General features: G+C 42.4%; 1 protein-coding gene across 6 annotated transcripts in view; it reads left to right on the plus strand.

Moving 5' to 3' along the window:
• Sv2c (synaptic vesicle glycoprotein 2C) overlaps positions 1-23093 on the plus strand; it is a 185536-nt gene that overhangs the window by 38294 nt on the left and 124149 nt on the right. For 5 of the 6 annotated variants that reach the window (XM_052159624.1, XM_052159619.1, XM_052159620.1 and 2 more), the window contains one exon: positions 7050-7730. In XM_052159624.1, the coding sequence (XP_052015584.1) occupies positions 7151-7730 (580 nt within the window). In that variant the 5' untranslated portion in view covers positions 7050-7150. Of the gene's footprint in view, positions 1-7049; positions 7731-23093 lie in introns of those variants that run through there. The other variant, XM_052159625.1, reaches the window with a different exon arrangement.

Here is a 23093-nt window from a genome sequence, read left to right on the forward strand (position 1 = left end):
GAACTTTGCTTCTTGTCAGAGGGATATTTTCATAACTGTCTCTGAAATATTTGGTAGCTAGCCCTACCTCAGATAATATACAAAATAAGTTACAGACCTAAACATTCAACCACTAAGCAAAAGCTAGTCTACTATAGATGCATATTTTAGAAGCTCAACAGGGCCCTAATAAGTTTGCTAACAAGGCAGAAAATATGAACAGAGAACCCAGTTTAGTAGATTATATAAAAATGATTTATAATAGCTATTCATGGCAAAAAATTCATTGAATCTGAGAAAAATATTTATAGCACACACACACAAAGGCTTCTGTTCCCTCTTAAAATTCAATAAGCAAGAGACTGTGTTAGTGTCTTGTGTCTGCCTACCAGATTGCTGCAAACTGAGTGATTTGAAATTTATCTTCTCTCTGCTCTAGAGGCCAGAATCCCGGCATGGAGGTATTAACAGAACCACAGCCTCTCCAACAGATATGTCTTCCTTGACCTTCAGGGTGGGTGGGTCTGGGACCCTTTGGCTTCCGGCTGTTGCTGAAATCTGGGCTGATTCCCGTCTATGTCTTTCCTGTCTTCTCTCACAAGGACAGTTGACCCTAGATCTTCGGCATACCCACATAGTCCAGGGAGGTTTTATCTCAATATTTTAACATAATTACTTACTTTTTTCAGCTAAGATCATTTTTATATCCTGGTGGCTAAAATACAGACATGTCTTTCTGGAAGTGACCACCAAACCTACTGTCAATCCAAAATGAGAATGGCACAGGATGAACATTTCATGAAAAATGTTCACTTTTATCAGACATCAAATGCAACTTAAAATGCTAAAGCATGCTTTTCATTTACTTCAGTCACCAATTTCTGGTGAAGGAAAAAACACAGGAAAACAGAGCACCCTTTAACCTTCCCATAGGACAATACAATGATTTTTAAATTACCAAAACTCTGTTTTCCTTTTGACCTCTGGAATTCTCAGCACATGTTGCTAAGGAAAAAAAAAAAACTGTGTTATTGTCCAATGGCATGAGTCAGGTCAGATGAATTATAGCCAAGTGTAAATTAAAGTGGTAGAATAATATTTAAAATCTAGAGAAAATTGCAGTATCAAATCAAATTATGAAAGCATCCACCCGGACTGAGTATGTTTCCAGTCTGTTCTCCCCAGCCCTATACCCTAGTCCATGCTCTGGGTAATAGTTCAAAATACTGATCAAAATGGCTGATCCCTGAAGGACAGTGAAGTCCTTGGGGGGGTAGTAATGAGGAGGACACACCAGCATGGGGACTAAGACTGTTGCAAGATTATAACAAGGGCGTGGTTAATAGGCAGACTGGGAGATGGGAACACACTGCCTACCTCTGCCAGGTAGAAGGACAGCCCACAGCTGTCTACCACTTAGCCAAGATGGAAACCCCAAGCCTTACAGCAGCTGTGCACAATTTGGATCCAGAATTACAGAGAGCAAATGACAGACAAACTAGCTCAACAGTTTGTTACCCATTTTGGGCTATAGCCGAGGTGATCACAAAACCCTATTTAAAAAACAAAACAAAATAAAAAACAAAACAACAACAACAAAAAAACCAGAAAACCCACAGGAGGCTTCACAATGTTAGATTGTATCCTATAAGAGTAATTCTATTTTTAAGACCTGCTTTTACTTTTAAAACTTATTAATGATAAAGGAGCCTTCATTTTGTGACTAAAACTGCTAATAAAATATCAGAAGCTAAGCCTGAGAATGTTTCTCTCTAATAGAAGTATCTGCAAGTTCATCCCATCATCCACTAGGAAAGTGAGGCTACTACTTATCAGGCAGCTCCTGCAGAAGCCACTGTCCATTCATGAGAGAATGAAACCAAACAACCACTCTGATGCCATAGAAGCTCACAGCTTCCTAGCATTACCTTGGGGGTTTGCAGGAGATCCACAGGCGACATTCCGAGAACGACTGTTCTAGAAGGTGTCTTGGCAGCCAAACGGATAACACGAGCCATGAAGTCCTGTATGGCTTCAGAGAGCCACTGGCGTAAGGAGGGAATTCCGCACTGGAAGAGTTACAGGTGATAAGTGATCTGAGCCAGGCTTCAGGTATAGATGTATAGTGATGCACTCCGTGCTCCGTGCTCCATGCTCCGGGCTCCGTGCTCTGTGCTCCGTGCTCCGTGCTCCGTGCTCCGGGCTCGGGCTCTGGGCTCAGGCTCTGTGCTCTGGGCTCCGGGCTCCGGGCTCTGGGCTCTGGGCTCCGGGCTCGGGCTCTATGCTCCAGGCTCCGTGCTCCGTGCTCCGTGCTCCGTGCTCCGTGCTCCAAGCTCGCCCATATGCACAGTCTAAGTATTCAAAGGCGAACCTGTTAAGGATGAGTATCTCTGAATTGTAGAAACATACATGATTCTGTGCACAAGAGCATGTGTGTGCACATGCAAAAGACACAAAGGGAGAGAAACAGAAAGAGACACACAGAGATTGAGTCGATATAATTTTAAATAATTTTCAATTAATTTCCCCAGGACATCTTCTATGAGCTAATATCTTCTCTTTGTTAAAAAAAAAAAAAAAAAAAGGACATAAAGAAGTGTTGGGGGTGTGAATTTAGGAACAGTTAGGAAGAAATAGAGAGTATGACCAAAATACATGTTAGAAAATTCTCAAAGGTTTAATAAAATATATTTAAAATTATTTTGTTTGGTGTTTTTAATGTGATAAAATAAACGTAGCATAGAAACTTCCATTTAATCATCTTTAACTGTGTGCTCACAATATTCTACAACCATGACCAACATCTTCTTCATACCCCTTCATTTTTTAAAAGTAAGAACTCTTCATACTTTTAATAGCAGCTCTCTGTCCCTCCCTCCATTCTCCCTGCCTCTGGGAACTAAGTCCTTTCATGGTAAGCCCCTCTGCACAACCCCTGCATACCAGGCATTTGCAGAAGTTCAGAGGATCCCCAGGCTGCTGCTGTGGTCTCTCCTCTAACAAGGATTCGTTTCCACCACAGGTTCGCAGGTTCACTAAAAGGTAGTTGACCCAGTGCTTAAACGGGTGAGCTCCGGAGTGGGACTGCCTGGTTTGATATCTGGCCTGACATTCACTGTGTAGAAAACAGACTAGTTGCAGTTATGGGCACTTTTAAGTCTATGTAAAGGCAGCTATGAGAAAGATGTGCTGTCCTAGCATCTGAAAAGCACGTACAAGGTTTAGGAAGGAGGAGCTTTTATTTATTTATTTATTTATTTTAATTTTTTTATTCATTTTATTGATATATTTTTTATTTACATTTCAAATGGTTTCCCCTTTTCTGGGTCCCCACTCCCTGCAAGTAACAGATGTCTATTCCTCCATTCCCAGGAACTGTTTACAGTACAGCTGATGAGGGATACAAGAGAGGGAAAGACTGAAAGTGGGGCTCTATGGAGAAGCAGAGACTCTATCTATCTATCTATCTATCCATCCATCCATCTATCTCTGGTGTGTGTGTGTGTGTGTGTGTGTGTGTGCATGTGTGTGATGAGAACTTGTGTGAAGCAACTTTAAAATACTATGTGGCATTTACTAGGTATGTGCTATTTTGTGAACCACCAAAAGAGGAAATGTGTTCAGGAGCATGCATGTGCCTGTGTGCGTGCACACACACACACACAGAGTCATACATCACACTTCTTGCCAAAATAATTCGTTGATATACACACGTTATCTTTTCTACATTTGTGCAAAATGTGCCTATCATTTAATAGAGAAGATGTCATTTGACGTAAAGTTATTTGTTTTAATTATCACTCTTAAAAACATAGTTTTAGTCAGCTGTGAGTTCTGTGGCTCAGCACGATGATCAGGTCATTTACACAGGAACGAGAGGACTGGGCCTACAGCTCTGCGTCAGCATCTTTGCCCACCATATTCAGACCCCAAGTTTGATCCCCAGGACTGCCAATACAGGAAAGATGATGACGAACTCACTGGAGGAGATCACTAGCTGACTGGCATGCTTCTGAAAGACCACACTGAGGTCTTTGCCTACATTGTGCATGACCAAGTTTTCTGCTCATTTTGGCCCTCCCTGACCTTTGACCCTGATTCTTTCCTAAAAGATGTGCATCTGACTCCTGATGGGAGACTCTGCCTCTAGGCAACCTGATTTCATAGATGTCAAATTCTGACAAATTCTAAAAAACTGTGTAAACTGCAAGACATTTAACCTTCACTACAATACAGAATCACCACTGTCATCTCACAGCAAAGAAGTGAGAAAGGACCTCATGTGCCCCTTGGAGATTGTGGAGGTTTCAAGGCTTTGCCTTGGTTCCTGCCCTCTTGGTCACTATATCTTATTTAACTTCATATTATATTTAGAAAGACGGCCACCATTATTGTGATGATTTCCATGAACAAGCAAGACTGCACCTGGGGATTACTGTTCATTTAAAGGTATCACTGGTGAAAGATATTAGTAGCTCCAACTTCTTTTATTGTAAAGCCACAACATAACTTAGAGGAGAGATAGTGAAACGATGTTAGTATAGGGAGGAAAACAATAGAAAGCAGGCTGGAGCACCTACTCACCCTTTAGTGGGAGCACTGAGTGAGGTGGATGAGGTTAAAGCACAAACCTTGTCCTCAGACCCATCTGAGAGAGAGCTCAGCTTCTCTGACAAGCCCCGTGGCCCTGGACTTGTTCATCCCTTTATGCTTTAGTATTCTCATCTGAAAGATGGAGACTACAACGTTGTTTTATAAGATTGAAATAAATAGGAAAAGTGTGTGCATAAAATGCTTCATACATACTTAGTATAGTAAGCACCAAACCAAGCATTCGCATGTTCGTAGTATGTATATGCCTAGGTATGTATATATATGTATGTATTTATGTGGGGTGTGTATGCTTTTATGTATTGTGTGGTGTGTGTATATATGTCTGTGTGTATGTGTGTATGTGTGTATGTATGTATGTGTGTGTATGTCTGTGTGTATGTTCACATGCATGTGTGTACTTGTACATGTGCAAGCCTGAGATCTATGAGATCTATTTTGGGACTCTTCCTTGATGAGTCTTTCATATTCTTTTGTGAAGCAGAATCTCTTAGTCAAACCCAGGGCTGGCCAACATGGCTCATTTGTCCAGTCTGCATTATCGAAGGATCTTTTGTCCTCTACCTTTGGAGACTCAAGTTACAGGCGTGCTGCCAACCAGAATTTCCACAGGCTCTGGGGATTCAAACACCGATTCTCTGCTTGTGTAGAAAGAGCTTCAGCTACTGAGCCATCTTTCTAACCCATGGGTTTTCAATGAATTATGATTTTCAAGGAAAATTGGGGCCTGTGCATAGTGTACATTATACTCTGCAATTCGTCTAGAAACAAAAAGAGTACAGCTTGCAAACACGGATGATGTTTTAAGATCTCTTAAGCCTTGCTATTGGCCATACCTGCTGAATAAACTTCACTCTGAGAACTTCTGCTTTCAATCCAAGTGTGATTTGCATCGCTACAACAAGTATCTATGAGAATTTTAAGGGAAGGTTTCTTTTGGCTGCATCTCCTAGGTTGTAACCTGTAGTCAGATGAAGCATTGTGGCAGAAGTGTGTGGTAGAGAGCTACTTACCTCATGGGAGCCAGAAAGTAGGTAGAGAGAAGGAAGAGAGGAGCCTGGCACAAGACTGTCACCAAGGACAAGTCCCCGGTGACCTACGTCATCCAGACAGGACCTGCCTGAGAAAGAAACATCACTTCCAAAGTGCCATCAAATTAAGCATCCATCAGTGTCTACATTTGAAGACAGTAGGAATAATGTCTGGGGGGCTTGTAGGGTATAGTTGTGTAGACATATCACTCTGGGAGTTCCTCTCCCTGTTGGGCTGGGGGTGGGCTCTGAGAGGGAAGGCCTCCATGAACAAGACACGTGTTCTGCTTCTGAGACTGTCACCTTCACTCATTTGATTAGATGCCAAGATCCTAAGGACGAAACTGCTAGGAAAAAGAAACACTCATGTCCACTTGGAGTGCCGTGGGAGTCTTCTGTTTGTCTTCTGTCAACAACAAATGGGGTCCGGGGCATAGGGAAACACAATTTGAAAAAAATAACAACAGTCTGAGAATTGTGCAATGAGCTGTTCGGCACAAGGAAGCAAGCGTGGTGAGGAGGGATTCTGGTTTCACCCAGCCATGCCTTCACAGTGTACATGTGTGTGCTTTATGTGTCTCTGTCTGTGTGGCTTGTGAGTCAAAGTATATATCATTACAGCTGCTTAAATACATTTTTTAATTCTTGAAGCATTTCTTACGATTTATTTTGATCATAATTATAATCATTCCTCTTCCCTCAATTTCTTCCAGATCTACCCACACCTCCCTACCCACCCAACTTTGTGCCCCTCAAACAAAAAAACCCACTCACCTGCTCTGTGTCCAGTTTGTGCTGTCCAAGTACTAGGAGTGTAATTGACCCACAAGAGGTCATAACCTTCAAGAGAATTGACCCTGCTTCTCCTAGCAGCTATCGATCCCAATGGACCCTCCGCTAGAGTGGTACTCCCAGCCCACCTTCCACGTCTCCATGCTGGGATAGTTTCTAGCTTGAGCTTGCCCAGGTCTGGTGTGCGCTGTCACAGCCACTGTGATTTCACATGTGTAGCTGTCCTGTTGTCACTGTTTTCTTGTACTCATCCACCACCTTTGGCTCTTAAATCTTTCTGTTCTCTCCTTTCATGATCCTTGAGTCTTGGGGGAGTCTTTTGAGACATGACATTTGTATTTTTAAAAGCTTTAAGGTAAGTTAGCTTTACTCCTGGTAGACCACCTGGGTAACTTTATCCTAAGAGCAAAATCTTTTAAAAACAAAAACTATAGTAACAACCCTAGCTAGCTACTCCAAGCACTAATTGCTATTGAGCCGAGAGAGGCATAAAGGGTTCATGCGTGTGGGGGCTCAAAGCAGGAAAGGTGCATTCTGTGTCTTCATATGTGGGGCGGTGAGTAGAGCCCACAAGTTGGGCGGCAGAAAACACAGAGAAATGACTAACGTGCATCTCTCCTGGTTCTTCCTGTGCAGCCCTATTCTGAACCCCGAGTAGATGACGCTGTGGCAACTGAGCTGCTGAGCCCTCTCCGTGGACACTTCCCGGCTGCACCTTGCCCACCCGCAGAGATAAAATGGAAGACTCCTACAAGGACAGGACTTCACTGATGAAGGGCGCCAAGGACATTGCCAAAGAGGTGAAGAAGCAGACGGTGAAGAAGGTGAACCAGGCAGTGGACCGGGCCCAGGATGAATACACCCAGCGGTCCTACAGTCGGTTCCAGGATGAAGATGACGATGACGACTACTACCCACCTGGAGAAACCTACAGTGGAGAGGCCAATGATGACGAAGGCTCAAGTGAGGCCACTGAGGGTCACGACGAGGAAGATGAGATCTATGAAGGGGAGTACCAGGGCATCCCCAGCACGAACCAAGGGAAGGACAGCATCGTGTCCGTAGGACAGCCCAAAGGAGACGAGTACAAGGACCGCAGAGAGCTGGAGTCGGAGAGGCGGGCTGATGAGGAAGAGCTCGCCCAGCAGTATGAGCTGATCATCCAAGAGTGTGGCCACGGCCGTTTCCAGTGGGCCCTCTTCTTCGTCCTGGGCATGGCTCTCATGGCGGACGGCGTGGAGGTGTTTGTGGTGGGCTTCGTGTTACCTAGTGCGGAGACGGACCTCTGCATACCGAATTCAGGATCCGGATGGCTAGGTGAGTGCCTTACGTCAATGAAACGACTCTGAAATGCTTTATTTATGGAGCGCAGAAGAAATAGCCTTCACTTAGAGCAGCAGTTCTCAACCTATGGGTCGTGATCCCTTTGGGAATAGAAGGACCCTTTCACAGGGGTATCAGATATTTACAAAGTTACAGTTATGAAGTAGCAATGAAAATAATATGGTTGGGGGTCACAGCAACATGAGGAACTATATTACGGGGTCACAACTGTATTAGGAAGGTTGAGAGCCACTGATTTAGAGCATTGCATTTTTACAGCAATTTTTAATGAAAAAAATCTTATATCTACAAAAGAAGGAGAATAATTGTGCTGTGAGCACCTGCACAGAGTCACTTGGGTTCCGTAGCTAACTTTTTGGATTATTTCTTCATGTTCAACATCGCCACCTAGCTGTGTGCATTTTTAGAGGTAAGTTAGAGAAATGCATTTTAACCTACTCTGGGAAAAGTTGTGTGACATTTAATGGGAAGTGCATCACTACATGATATATAAATTTCATTTTTACCACTAAAATCTACAGAGATAATTATGAGATCACTAGCAATGTAGTCTTTGGATCGCCATTATGGATATAGCCTTTGGTGAAGTAACACATTCTTGTACATCATATGGGTGTTTGACAGAATAGACTTAGAATGGTGTCTCCTTTTGAGGTCACAGGTAGAACTGGGGATATAACACAATGGTGGAGCACTTGCCAAAGATGTGCAGGGCCCTGGGTTTGTTCCCTGGACCTTTATAGGAAACTGACTTGACAGTTTCTAAATAGAGGTATACTCTATTAAAAAAATGGTAAATATTGATTTCAAATATTACATCCAATGCTGTCATTTGTTTTTAAAACACTGATACTTTTCTCCTATGATCCACAAGAATATTTGCTTACTTTTCTTCCCCAATTAGCTTTATACATATGATTTTCTGTAGGTGATTATAACTGTCTTCAGGGTTTCTACCTAAGCTGGACAAACTTCATTCTCTAATATGATTTTAAAAATCTATTTCAAATTTTATTAATAATTCAATTCCATGTGTTGCAATATGTCCTTTGTAAGGCGTCTAGACATCAGATTTGATTTTTATACCCAGCTCACCATGAACTCAAGGTTCTTATTCGTTTGGAGCTGTAGTTTGTACTCTTAAGCTATGTATGCCGAAAATGTATGCTATGTCGGAGAAATACACACAGTTTAAGGGTCCATGTCAACTCCTTGATAACTTAAGTCAGAAAGATTTTCAAACTCCTTTTACAAACTGTGCTTCAAAGACCATGCTTGTGGGAATGAAAATCTTTGCATGTTTTGGAGTCTGTTAAAGAAATTAGACTACTAGTGTCTATATTTCCAAAAGATGTCTTTAAACTAGGCTTGAGAAACAAAAAGCATATAATTTTTGTTTTGTGATATAGTTTATTAAATAATATCGTAATCGTTAATGCAAAGATATTTGTACAATTGGATGTTGAGTCCCAATTTTCGGCAGTACAAGAGATGATCACAAAGGAAATTGGGACCAACATTGTTTAATTCCTTTAAAGTTTAGTGTTCTTTAAATTAGCTCCTCTCTGTGGGTATTTGCTTCCTCCTGTGTGAGTGAAAGAACCAAGAACCGAGTCCATAAAAGCACAAGGGGCCACAGGGTGGAAGTTGGAAGGATAACTCGCATATTTCTGCTGATAGATTTATGTGTGTGCAGCCATCAAAATGCAGACATCACCATGCCTTAGTGGGGAAAGCCCAGCTACTCATCAGATTGACTATTTCAGCGATCGCTTGTATCTGACACTGTTTTTCCTTTGTTGTTTTTCTTTTCCTTTGGTGGGCAAGTGTATTAGTGTGAGCCTGGTTGTCCAAGAACTTTCAAGACTTTGCTAAGGGAATGTTTCAGTAGGATGTGTCAAGTCGGATCCTTAGAATTTTATCCACATGAGTAGTTAACCACTGCAAGCTTGTATTTGGAAGGAAACCCTTTTCAATCTATGACGCTAGCGTTTATATCGGAGAGTTCACAGAGACATTTAGTCCAGGCTTGCTCTTCTTCCACAACCACTGCACAGTGTTCCGTTATCAGTCTATCACAGAAGCCAGGCCCTGGTGAGGAGACGACACAGCTGCAGGTGGCATTACAAAGGGTGGATAACACTGCAGGAAAAGAGGCACCTGGATCTCCGCCCGGCTGTCTATGAATGTTGCCTGCTTCAGTGAATTGATACGGTGTCCTCAGGAGGACTTGGTTCTGCTCAAGGGTGTGAGTTTCTACCACGGGCATTTTAATGGTTTTATGACTCTGCCTTCCAGACTTGCATTTCAGTTATTTTGCCATTGTAATTTCACTCATAATTGCATTCTAACAGAGTCTCTTTAGACAAGCATTTAAATTGTTTTTGCCATTCTCATTTCATCGGATAATGGCTTTGTAATATAATTACCACGCTAAGTCATAGCAGTGGGATCAAAATCAGAATAGGAAGACGCATGACCCGTGCTTGGTGGCATTTTTGTGGATATGGATTTGCAAGATAAATTTTCATTTGCTGCCAAACATCACATCAGTTTTCTCAAGGAAAACCAGAGACAAAATATGACCCAGTTTATATTTTAATTATTTGTGGGGTTGAGCCTGTCTTTGTGTTTGCCAAAAGATTGACTGAGGGTAACTGGGGCATACTGTGTATACATTTGCCTGTGTGCACAGATAACATTGTTAATTGGACTGGAAGAAGAGAGAGTAAATATTTAATTATCTAATGAGTTGTTTCTTTGGGGGATAAATGTTTTCCGTTTGAGGTAATTCACCCCCTGTTGCTAAAGTCAATTTTTAAAGCCTTTATAGTATGCAAAGCATAGTATCACCGCCAGGAATGTATGAGAAAATGGAAAGAGAGAGAGAGAGAGAGAGAGAGAGAGAGAGAGAGAGAGAGAGATACCCACCCTGAGAAATTAGAGTCTAGAAGAAGAAATAGATGCATCTGCAGATTCCCAGGACAAGGAAGCAAGTGTCCGTAGCCAAAAGGAAAACTGGACAAACTTACTAAGGGGCAGGCTCCTGTGTAAAGCAGTAATGAGAAAATGGGAGTTAGTCCAGGGGTGCTCAGCAAGGACTGGCTTATCGATTAGTTTGGAAGAGGATGGACAATTGTCCAATTGAAGGAAAGCAGGACACTGGAAACTATCAAACTAGGAAATGCACAATGCAGCTTTTAGCAGAGAGGAAATTCCCATTTCATGCGGTCTCATTTTGGGGTCTTTGGGAAGTATTGAAATGTCTGTGGGTTATTTCCCTATTGTGATTGAAGTGCCAAAGAGTCAGGAGCCATTGCATTTAAGGTGTCAGTGCCAGTGGCCTTCACCAGGGCAACAATGGCTCTCTGAAAATAACACTTAGTTAGCAAAGACGGAAACCAGCCTTAAAGTCTGGACCGTGATTTGTTGGCTGCTGCAAATGGCTATGTACAAATACAGTGAACAAGGTTAAAAATGTAGGAACATGAACACAGATCTTAGTTGCACTGCCCTTGGTTACAGGGCAGACTCCTCTCAGCCATCAGACATTCATCCTTCCCACTGCTGAGGCTCAGAGCAAATGCTGCTGATGGTGTCCTGTGGGGCCGTGACTGGCTTAGCTCCTGTCCTAAGGCTAGTGAGCAAGCACGTTGAGATGTAACATGGTAATGAGATGTGACCATTTCAGGTGCAGCCGTGCCCCAGCTAGAGTCCCTTGACAAAAGGACAAGCATCCTGCTGGCCGCCCTTCCTTCCCCTCCCCATCTCACTCATAGATTTACTTCTTCTTAGACCTTCCTGGTGAAGCAGAGAATGCCACATGATTAGTTCAACTGCTTTCATGTTTAAGAGTTCCAAAAATAAGTATTTTGGAATCAAGCCGAGCGGTGATGGCACACACCTGTAATCCCAGCACTCTGGGAGGCAGAGGCAGGAGGATTTCTGAGTTTGAGGCCAGCCTGATCTACAGAGTGAGTTCCAGGACATCCAGGGCTATACAGAGAAACCATGTCTTGAAAAAACCAAATCCAAAATAACCAAAAAAAAAAAAAGTATTTTGGAATCAAAACATTGTGATGGTCATAAGGACTGGTACAAACTTGCTGGAAAGCTCAGAGATGTACTTGATAACCAGTATGAATTCATTTATGATTAAGCATCCTGTCTGTGGTTCCTTGACTTTTTCAAGGCAAACTGCAACTATAATCCCTAATTGTCACCTTCAGTGGTAATTTTGAGGACATGGGTTTTCAAAAGCATAATTGGGAAAGAACTAGGCTAATGAACAATAAGAAGAAAATGGTGTTAAAGAAAATGGAAATGCCCTCCTCCCAAGGGTCAGGAAACATCTTAGAAGAAGGAGAGGGCAGAATTTGAGAAGAGGAATGGCTTTGGATGCTCACAATCAGACATGGCATGGTCATTGCCTTCATTATCTGCACAGAGATGCTCACAATCAGACACAGCATGGTCATTGCCTTCATTATCTGCACAGAGATGCTCACACTCAGACACAGCATGGTCATTGCCTTCATTATCTGCACAGAGATGCTCACACTCAGACACAGCATGGTCATTGCCTTCATTATCTACACAGAGATGCTCACAATCAGACACGGCATGGTCATTGTCTTCATTATCTGCACAGAGATGCTCACAATCAGACACAGCATGGTCATTGCCTTCATTATCTGCACAGAGATGCTCACAATCAGACACATCATGGTCATTGCCTTCATTATCTGCACAGAGATGCTCACAATCAGACACAGCATGGTCATTGCCTTCATTATCTGCACAGAGATGCTCACAATCAGACACATCATGGTCATTGCCTTCATTATCTGCACAGAGATGCTCACACTCAGACACAGCATGGTCATTGTCTTCATTATCTGCACAGAGATGCTCACAATCAGACACGGCATGGCCACTGCCATCGTGAACACACTGCAGCTGTGGATACCTGCGCGAGGTCAGGCCCTTCACCCTTCCTTCACAGTTAGAGAGGTTTCCTTGAGGGTCCACCCCTCCTTGAGGCACTGTTGACTGCTAATGGTTGCTGAAGGAGGGAAAACCAGAGGGAGGCTAATTGAGAGGAATACGGGGTTCATAAGGAAAGAAAGGGGTGATAAAAGAAGACAATGAGGGCTAATATAACTATTGCATATTGCATATGTGTATAAGACTATCAAAATTAAAGAAAAATTAAGGTTAAAAGCATACTATGTATATGGCGGCGTTAATATATACATGTGAATGCAGTGTCTGAAGAGTCCTGAAGAGGCTGTCAGAGTCCCTAGGACTGGGGTTAACAGACAGATGCAAGACACCCTAATGTGGGTGCTAGGAACTGAACCGGGGTCCTGTGGAAGAGAAGCCAATGCTCTCAACCACTGAGCCATCTATCCAGCCCAGAAAAGTAATTTTTAAATTATGAAAGTAGCAAGGATATCCCATTCACAAGACATTAATTGAGCACCTGCTAGAAATGAAATGCTTTGCAAGGTACTTTGGGGAGTATTTTGAGGAACATTTTCTGATCTTTGCCATTTTGGGAACTTTTTCCCCCAGTGTAACTTGTAATGAGGTGGATTTTAGTTCACTGTTCTACGGCAGTGAGTATAATACTGTCGTGTAGAGCAGAGTCATTGGGTCTGCCTTTGAGAACTTAGAAAACTTATCTAGGAAGTAACATCTGAGTAACATCTGATTTGAAGGCTGATGCAGAGCTCCCTGGGTGTTAGGAAGATTGACACTCTGGAAAGATAATGTTGCTGTTGATGTGCACGGACCCTGTGAGGAGTTCACAGGGAGTTGTTGGAGAGCTGACTGAGTTCAAGCTGTAGGCCCATATTGTGAAAGACCTTAACATCAAGAAAAGGAATTGCTTTTATCCTGAAGCAAGCAAGAACACACTGTTAGATCAGGGTTTGGGGAAGCTACTCTAGCAGCAGTGTGAGAAGTGATCGGATGAGAGGCCTTAAAAGTCAGATGCCATGGAAAACTCTACTGATATAGGATGATTGGCAAGTAATTTAAACAATTCCATTCCTCAGTTTCGATATCTGTGTGTCAAGAGTAAGAACATTTAAGACTGGGAGTCTTAAATGAGAAAAAATACACACATACACACACACACACATACACACACACATCTGTTAACAATGGCTTACTTTTTGCCATTGTCAGTAGAACATGTAAAATACCATTGTTGATGTGTAGACTGGTGTATACAGGCCAATAATAATGATTCAGATTGTTCTTCTCTTTCAAGCTTATCCCAAATTTTTGATTATTTGGCATCTTGAGTGTGTTCTGAAGTTTGATTGTTGAGTTGTATATCCTTAAAGTGTTTGCTGTATTTGGAGACCCGCAACTGTGTCCCCTGGGGGATGGTCTCTTTGTCCTCCATGTCTACTTCAGTGACTTTGATGGGCTTTTATCTGAGCTGTGAATGTGCCCTCTGGCTCTGTTTAGCCTCCTGACTGTCACCTTAATCATAATTGAATTTTAAAATTATTAGCTCATAAAGTACAGCCTGTATGCCTATACTAGCAAAATCTTATTTGGATTCATTATTGCCAAACAAGAAAATACGATTAAACAATCTATCTCCAATATTGTCCTGGGTCTTATGTCCTCTATTCCTTTGCATTCGCCTGAAGAGAAATGTTTCTGACACCAGAAAAGAGCTAGACCAAAGTAGCCTGCAAAGCACTCGTCCACCCGGTGATCTGACAGGACAGAAAGGAGACAGAGCTTCAGGCCACATTCTTAAAACATCTGGTGATGTGCACTTGAGACAAAGGGTTTAGGAAGGAGCATGATAAGGGCTCGCACCGCTGGGGACGCCCTCGTTCACACAGTAGGTCTGCATGGCTGCCCTCCATTCCACTGTACAACACTGGGAATGTGCACCATCCTGTGGTAGGTCCATCTCCAGGGAGGCGTGGCCTACTATGTTTCCTAAGCTTAGTGTGCGCATTTGGGAAACAGGAGAGTCAGCGTTCAAAGGCAACCTGGGCTACACAGACTGTCTCAAAACCAAACATCAAAACCAAACAAATAAACAAAACTAGCAAAAGAATAGAGTAAGAGTATAGATTGCTACAGGAGCCCATGTGAGTGAGCGTGCTTGAGCACCAGGGTTCATTGTCACAGCGCCACTGCATTGAAACAAAAATGGGAAAATGTAACAACACATCACAGAAATAACACACACACAGAGAGAGAGAGAGAGAGAGAGAGAGAGAGAGAGAGAGAGAGAGAGAGAGAAGGAGAGAGAGAGAAGGAGAGACAGAGATAGACACACACACTGAGAGAGAGAGAAGGAGAGACAGAGACAGACACACACACACACACACACACAGAGAGAGAGAGAGAGAGAGAGAGAGAGAGAAGGAGAGAGAGAGAAGGAGAGACAGAGACAGACACACACTGAGAGAGAGAGAAGGAGAGACAGAGACAGACAGACAGACACACACACAGAAAGAGAGAGAGAGAGAGAGAGAGAGAGAGAGAGAGAGAGAGAGACTAGTCTTACCTAGAGTCCCTGTGCAAACCAGGATGGGGGGAAGAGTCTCTCTTTCTCTGCCTGTTGCCTGAAGTTTCGCAGAAATCAGGGTCTGGATGGGCTCTGCTCTTAGTCAGTGATGGCTCCTCTTGCAGAGGCCCCTAAGCAATTTCAGGATAATTCAGGGTCCTGGTTTTACCATCCTGGCCTCTCATGAATCTACTGTATTGGAGACTTTGGTTCCTCTCCCTGGACAGAATTTGAGGGAAGGAATTGGTTGCAGATAAAATATGTTTCTTAAAAGCCAGAGGGAACTAGCATAAGACCTCAAATAGTCTGTGGTTAATTATTAGCTTATGTGGAATCAGATAACCATAAAATGTCACTTGCTGGCGGACATTTTTACTAAATGAGGTTTGGGGAGGTTTGTTTTGCAGGGGGTGGGGAGGGATAAATTAAGCAGTTCTAGCCAAAGCAGTTGCTAGAACTATGGAAATCAATGGTGATTTACATACTTTCTAAATGTCTCAAAAAAAAAGCAAAAACAAAAACAAATGAACAAAACCATAAACAAATAAAGACCTCTTAGGGCAGGGTACAGCTTGGTGGGAGAGGTGGGAATTGCCTCCCAGCGGTAACTAAAATGGTAAGATTGTGTTTCCAGAAATGCTAACACAATAAGAAACAGAAGCCAAATAAGACCACACCCTGGTGGCTCAGCACAGCCTCTGTGCCATCCTTTCCCTCGGTGTCCTTGCTCTCCTGTCAGTGCTGCCATTTGAACTGCGCCTGATTCATCCTTTGATGCTCTGTGCTGTGGTGAAAGAAGCTAAATAATTATATCTGTTGAAAAAAGCACGCAGCCAGTGAGCGTGAGCTCAACGCTCCAGCCAGGACCCCAGGACACGCACCCGAGACGCATGAAGATCAATGCCAGACATGTGGCCAGGCGGGCTAAGGATGCTGGTGATCTGACCTTTTGTTCCATTCCTGTCAAGCTGCTTCTTTAGTCTCAAATAAGACTAATGACGGTGCCTCAGTTAAAAGCCTTACATCAGCAACTTAAATTTTTTTCCCATGGTCAGAAAAAAGAATGATTTAAGAGTTTAGAATTGATACAAAGTAGCTTTAAGGCTTCAACATTTTAGCTTCTTTATTCCTTGGGACATGGTCCCTCTCTATGACTGTTCTTTTCTCTTCTGGGCTCCCTCCTTGTGATGGAGACTCTTTTACCTGCGGCCTGCCTGGTATTTGTGTTCTGATATTCCTGGTAGGCAGAGGGAAAGGGTTTGTGTTTTGTCTCATCCTACCCATGACTAGTTAGTATACAGGCTAGTGTGAACTCTTAGCAATAGCCTTTAGCTGCATAATACAACCTGCTATGTTCCTCTCTATTTGCCACTCACTACAACTCTCCAGATATTCCAGCATAAGGGGTAGCTAAAGTTCAGACAAATTTGAAATCTCACACAATCCAAACCCAGTTAAATTTAAAGGACAGAAATAATAGGGTGATTATTTTCCATAAAAATGTCATGTGTGATATTTGAGACATACTGATACTGAAAAAATAATTTATCATTTGATCGTCTGGCATTCTAGTTTGACTGGATGACTTTGCTACTGCCTGTGTTGGTAAAGGGAGAGTAGAGAGACCGGAGTCGTCCTTAGCCTTCTGAGAGCCTGGTATTACCAAACAACTCATTGATCTCCTTGTCTCTCTTTATTGGAGTCATATCCAATGCCAGAGCTTGGGAATCGGTGCATCGGAATTCGGTATGTATGTCTTACCGAATCTAATTGTGCTATTCATATTCTTTTTTTTTCCGTTTTTTTCAAGACAGGGTTTCTCTGTGTAGCCCTGGCTGTCCTGGAACTCACTTTGTAGACCAGGCTGGCCTTGAACTCAGAAATCCACCTGCCTCTGCCTCCCAAGTGCTGGGATTAAAGGCGTGCACCACCACGGCCCGGTGCTATTCATATTCAAAATGTGAATTTTGAAAGTCCATCATCTAGACCACTAAGACAGAACCCAGATGGAGGAAAGGATACAGAAAAAGTGGTATATTTACACAATGGAATACTGCTCAGCAATTAAAAACAATGAATTCATGAAATTCTTAGGCAAATGGTTGGAACTGGAAAATATCATCCTAAGTGAGGTAACCCATTCACAAAAGAATGGAATGCAGTCACTGATAAGTGGATATTAGCCCAGATTCTCTAAATACACAAGACACAATTTACATATCAAATGATTCCCAAGAAGAAAGAAGGAGAGGGCCCTGGTCCTGGAAAGGCTTGATCTAGCATTGTAGGGGATTACCAGGACAGAGAAATGGGAGGGGGGTGATTGGAGAATGGGCAGAGGGAAGAAGACTTATGGGACTTATGGGGAGGGGGTAACCAGGGAAGGGGAAATCATTTGGAATGTAAACAAAGAATATAGAGAATAAAAAAATAAATGAAAGCAAAAACAAGCAAAAAAAAAAAACATAATGGCATATGCAAGGCCTGGGGGTATTGTGAGTGTGCAGGTTTGGGCATTGCAGATCTGGAATCAGTCTGATTCTGAATGCTGAGGCTGGAGTGACCCTCACTTTGGGTGATAAACAGGGAACCCTATTCTGTCACTTTTAGGTTCTCCCACCAACATCCTCCGACAGCTGTGGTAAGAATTAACCAGTTGCCAGGGTAGGGGCTTGGAGAAATAGCAGTACAGAGTGGAAATGCTTGCCTTATTTAGCAGCATATAGTAATGACCACAGACAAACAATGCCCTTAACCATTTCAGGAACAGTGTTTTGTTTTGTTTTTTTGATTTTGATTTTTTTTCTGATAGCCAATATCAACAGCTAAAGGATATACATTTTTTGCACTAATAGATAGCTGTATATTTTATGCCTTTTCCTTCACAGTATGGGGAATCTTACATGCCTAACCACATTTACAGGCACAAATCCTAGTGTGGGTTCCAGGTATGCAGGGCGCAGTGTGACTTTACTTTGTGGAAATAGCTTCTCAGTGCCAGTGTCATAGTGATACAATAAGAATGTAGATTCTTCAGATCATGTTGCCCTGCCTATCCAGCCCCACGAAATTTAATGAATTTTCTTTGAGTACTTTTGTTTTCTGAGGAGAACATAGTTAGACCAAAAATGTGCAGGGTACAATTGGGTCAGACTAGCTGTTTGAAAACTATGAATCACTCTGCTCACTGGAACAAAACCAAGTCTCACTGTGGGGATCAACTTCACATAAACACATATGCCCACCGGGAGGTAGACCAAACAGCTGGGAAGCGGGTGCTGCCACCCAGTGCCTCCCTTCCGTTTTACTATGATTATTTCCTGCTTAGTTGTGGTATGAGAGGAGATGGACATGAAGTCCTACCCCTAGCTGAGGAGCTATCAGTAATTGATTGCTTCTGGGAGGCAGAGTATCCTTTGGCTTGCCCCTTGTAGCTTTACCATGCTCCAGTTGAAGAACACATGTCCATGAATCTGTCATCAACACAACTGGAACTTAATGAGCTAGAAGGGTTTGTGGATTTGGGAGGAGTTGAAAGAGAGATGAAAACAGTCAAAATTCAACTTATTGTACAAAATTCTCAACGAACTAATATTAAGACTAAAGAGAAATAGTTGTAATATGGGTAGAAGTTCAATTAACAATGGCTATATGAAGTCTACCTGTTCACACAGCATTTCTCACACAGAAAGGACACCAGCAAGGGTCAGTCTATCTACTCACCACTTTCTTAATAAATCTGTGCAAGGCTTTATAGTCTACCACATAACATACAAATATCAACCAGAATCAGACTTTGAGCAGAAGGTATGGGAACCAGGGCAGAGAGTTATTCTATCTGAGGCAGGAGTGGATTAAAGAAGGACCTCAGAAAAGCATAGTGTTTGAACTTGGCTTGGAATTCTGGGTAGAATTGGGAATGCAGAAATGAGGCTAGAAAAAGCAGACTGAGAAAGGGCACAAATGCATGGTAAATCCCAGACTCCATTTCAGCTCAGTTGAGGTGGTAAGAAGAGGGGGAACTCATGCCCAGGAAAATACAGACAAGAACTAAAAATATCTAACACTATCTTCCTACAGGTCACCCTTAACATATAATAGAGACTAACAGATAAGTGGTAGCCAGTAAATTTCCATTATATTTGAGATGTCAAGCAAGATGCTCGAGAGAAATCATCCAGGAAGCGTTTGGAAGCCAATACTGGGTCTGCCTACAGAGCTAACCCTAGAGATGGTGTCTCAGTTTGGGTTTCTATTGTTGTGAAGACACATCATGACCAAGGAGATTTTTATAAAGGGCAAGATTTAATTGGGGCCGTCTTAGAGTTTCAGAGGCTCAGTCCATTATCATCATGGAAAGCAAGGCAGCTTCCAGGCAGACGTGGTGCTGGAAGGGACAAGAGGTCTACATCTTTACCCAAAGGCAACAGGAGGAGACTGGCTTCTGCAGGCTGCCAACAGGAGGTCTCTTCTGCACTGGGCGGAGCTTGAGCACAGGACCTCAAAGCTTACCCCCACAGTGACACACTTCCTCCAACAAGGCCACACCTATTCCAACAAGGCCACACCCCCTAATAGCGCCACTCCCTGTGGGCTAAGCATTCAACCACATGAGTCTGTGGGAGCCATACCTATTCAAACCACTACAGACGGGTGTTGGGGAGAAGTCAGTCAGAACAGAGGTAAAAACTGAGCCCCACCAATTGGATGTCAGGTTGAAGGCAAGAGAACTGAGAGGACCTTGTGGGCTAGGGTGGATCTTTAGTCAAGGCTTTCCAGGAAAGAGGGGAAAGGTCATTAGGTAAGTGGGTTAAAAGTAGGAAAAGCCTCAGCTGCCTGGAGATAAAGAGAGGCAAGAGGAAAGGAAAAAGGAGATGCTTGAAGCTGGTGTGGACTTCTGGTGCAGAACTGAGAGAAGGGTCCTGGCTGTGGTGGGGAGAATGCGGTGCTGGGGGCAGGGAGGGCGGAGCACACATCAGATTCAACTTCCCTCTCTACACCCTGTCCTGTACCCCAGTTGGCTCTCTTTCAACTTCATGGCTTCCAGCTGAATGGTGGTGCATGCTTTTATACCTGCCTGAAGGAGGAGGCTGGGGAATCTCTCCTGATCTACTGAGTGAGTTCCAGGATACCCCAGGGCTACATAGAAAAACCCTATCTCAAAAAAAAAAAAAAATCAAAACAAAAGCAAAAAAAAACCACAAATAAAAAACAAACAAAACAAGACTACTCAAATTCATCAATTGGGGTGTGTGTGTGTGTGTGTGTGTGTGTGTGTGTATGTGTGTGTGTGTGTTCCTAAATATAACTTGTATAATTATAATGTTACTCATACATATGTTTTCAGAGCAGGAGAAGGAAGCAAGTCTGTGTTTTAAATTTTGTTATAAAGTAGTTTGGTATATATTTGTTTTGGCTACCATTTCTAATAATGTAATTATACCATGGACTGGAATAACTAAAAAAAAAATAAGTCATTTTCTACAAAGGACAATTTTTTATATTTATATTCATTATCTAGTACTTCTGTATCATTCTATGCCAGGATCACACCTAGAATATAAATAGGAGACAAAGTAGCACAACAGAAGCAGCCTGTTTCCTTTGCTTCTTTCTTGTTTTAGTGGGTTTTCCAGATTTGAATAACCCTGTTCTAGGTCACACAGTATTTCATACAACTGACTTTGTTACAATGTTAACATGTGTGTAATTATGTAGCAGTTCCACAGTGGGACAGGATTGCCCAGGGTGGGCACATGGAGGAGGAGGTATGACACAGCTCATTTATAGCATACCTTCAGGACTCCACTACGAAAACCAATGAGCAAGTTAAGCAGCATCCAGATTGCCTGAGGCTGCTGTAGCCAACTCCCACCCATTGGGTGATTAAATTAATGGAAACTGTTTTCTCCTAACTATGGAAGAGAGAGAGAGAGAGAGAGAGAGAGAGAGAGAGAGAGAGAGAGAGAGAGAGACAGAGAGACAGAGACAGAGAGACAGAGACAGAGACAGAGACAGAGAGAGGCCCAACATCTTTAGGAGTCCCCTTGCTTTCTCCTGGCTTTTACTAGCTTCTAATATCTATTGACATTTCTCAGTTTCTTGGGTTGCCCAGTCCCTGCCTCTGTCCCCATATGACCACCTTTGCCCTTGTGTCATGACAGCAGTAATATTCTAATAGGACAATATCTTATCTAATCACTTCTACCATGAGACCTTCCATATATCATTGGAAAGATATCATCTAACCAATTCAGAACCAAAAATCAATTGAATGACTATTATTATAACCACCTAAAATGAATTAAAGTTAAGCAATCGTGCTTATTCATAACTTTTTATTCTAAAGCAACAAAATTCTTTGGAAAAAAACTGACAAATGGAAACCTTACATTCAGAAAACTGAAAATGGTTACTGAAATTGAAGTCATAAATAAATAGAAAAGCATGTTTGTCACTGGAAGATAATATTGTTCAGGTGGCAGCAGTCAAAAAATTTCTCTACAGATTATAATTCAGTTTAATCATTATGACAATTCCAGCTGGATTCCTTATAGAGATTAACATGCTAACTCTAAGATTTTTATAGAATTCCTATCCTAAAGTCCTATGGAATTCTAAAATTGATACTTGGTTCTTGTTCAAGATTTCAACAAACTATTCCAACACCATCAGCCTAAAAACTGTAAGAAATACAAGTAAAATTATCACTGGCATTCTAAGATTTATTTTATTTGTGGTGTGTGTGTGTGTGTGTGTGTGTGTGTGTGTGTGTGTTTGTGTGTGTGTGTGTGTGTGTGTGTGTGTGTGTGTCTGTGTGTATGTGCTTCTTATGCACAGGTACCCACAAAGGCCAGAAGGGGGCTTTGGTTTCCCTGCAGTTGGACTTACAAGCTATTGTGAGCCTCCCAGTGTGGATGCTGGGGACTGGACGCAGAGTGCTCTAGAAGAACATGAAATACTCTTAACAGCTGTGCCATCTCTTCTGCCCTGATTAGCAACATTTTAATAACTATATAAAATCCATAGCAGAAACAAGAAAGTGTTTGGCTCTTATTACAAGTTCTCCAACTTGAAATTCAACCTGTTTCTCACTTCTATTAGATGCAGCCTATGTATTAGAGTAATATGTTTTCTAAGCCAGTAGGTTAATGAGATTATTGTATACTAAAGATACAAAAAATATCTTATTGCCATGGTGATGGGAGATGACACTGTCAGATAATGGCATTCTTGCAATTGAGGCAACGCTCAGGCTTTAGCTGTGATATAAATTGTTCTTCTACGTGCTCAGTAAATGTTTCTAAAGCTGTGTCTTAGGGTTTTATTACTGTGAAGGGGACACCATGACCACCACCATTCTTATAAAGAAAAACATTCACTGGGGCTGGCTTACTGTTTCAGAGGTTTAGTCCATTATCATCATGGTGGGAAGCACGGCAGTGTGCAGGCAGGCTAAGTGCTGGAGGAGGAACTGCGTGTCCTACCCTCTTGAACTACAGGCAGCAAAAGGAGACTGTGCTATCCTGGGTATAGCTTGAGCACAAGAGACTTCAAAGCCCAACCCCACAATAACAACTTCCTCCAACAAAGCCACACCTATTCCCAACATGGCCACACCTCCTAATAGTGTCACTGCCTATAGAGACAGCATTTAAACACATATCTATAGGGGGCATTACTATTCAAATCACCACATGCTTTGATTATTCTACTTGTTATGTAGTGATGTCACAGTAATTGACTTTAGTGACAGGAACCAGGGCTTCCTCAAGGAGTACAAGGCT

Source organism: Apodemus sylvaticus, chromosome 16 (assembly GCF_947179515.1).
Source record: "Apodemus sylvaticus chromosome 16, mApoSyl1.1, whole genome shotgun sequence".
Taxonomy (NCBI): Eukaryota; Metazoa; Chordata; class Mammalia; order Rodentia; family Muridae; genus Apodemus; species Apodemus sylvaticus.